The sequence below is a fragment of the Buceros rhinoceros genome, unplaced genomic scaffold, assembly GCF_000710305.1.
Source record: "Buceros rhinoceros silvestris isolate BGI_N320 unplaced genomic scaffold, ASM71030v1 scaffold22127, whole genome shotgun sequence".
In the NCBI taxonomy this organism is placed as follows: Eukaryota; Metazoa; Chordata; class Aves; order Bucerotiformes; family Bucerotidae; genus Buceros; species Buceros rhinoceros.
The window spans coordinates 1-382 of record NW_010421826.1 but is presented as its reverse complement, the minus strand read 5'-3'; the positions used below and the strand labels follow the sequence as shown (position 1 = coordinate 382).

At 60.7% G+C, this 382-nt stretch overlaps 1 protein-coding gene across 1 annotated transcript in view; it reads right to left on the bottom strand.

The window, feature by feature from the left end:
- The window catches only part of LOC104496675 (drebrin-like), a gene marked incomplete at both ends in the record, with an annotated part of 880 nt that extends 670 nt beyond the window's left edge, over window positions 1–210 (bottom strand). The window contains 2 exons of the mRNA XM_010139832.1: window positions 2–60; window positions 155–210. Coding sequence (XP_010138134.1) covers window positions 2–60; window positions 155–210 — 115 coding nt within the window. The remainder of the gene's footprint in view (window position 1; window positions 61–154) is intronic.
- Between the last annotated feature and the right edge of the window lie 172 nt (window positions 211–382).

Genomic DNA, 382 nt, shown 5'->3' with positions numbered 1-382 from the left:
AAAAGCCATCCATCACCTTCTGGATCTCAAAGTGGCTGGAGAGCGCTAGCAAACCTCCACCTGTCATGGCACCCATGTCCACGTCAGCACATGTCCACCCTGCTCCAGGCTGGGTGCCAGGGAAAACACCGGCAGAACCGAGCCAGCTGCTTACCTCCCGATGCTGCCAGCTTCAGGTCATCAGAGCCATCCTCGTACGTGTAGAGGGCCCTGGGGAGACAGCATAGGTGAGCCACAGCTGGAGACGGCGTGGTGCAGCCCCTTACCACCCCATCCTGCTAACACCGAGGTTAGGGCAGGTCCTGGGGACCAGCCAGGTGTCCCCAAGCTGCCATGCAACCATCCCAATCCCCTGTCCTGTGCCACCACAAAGGGGCAGGCT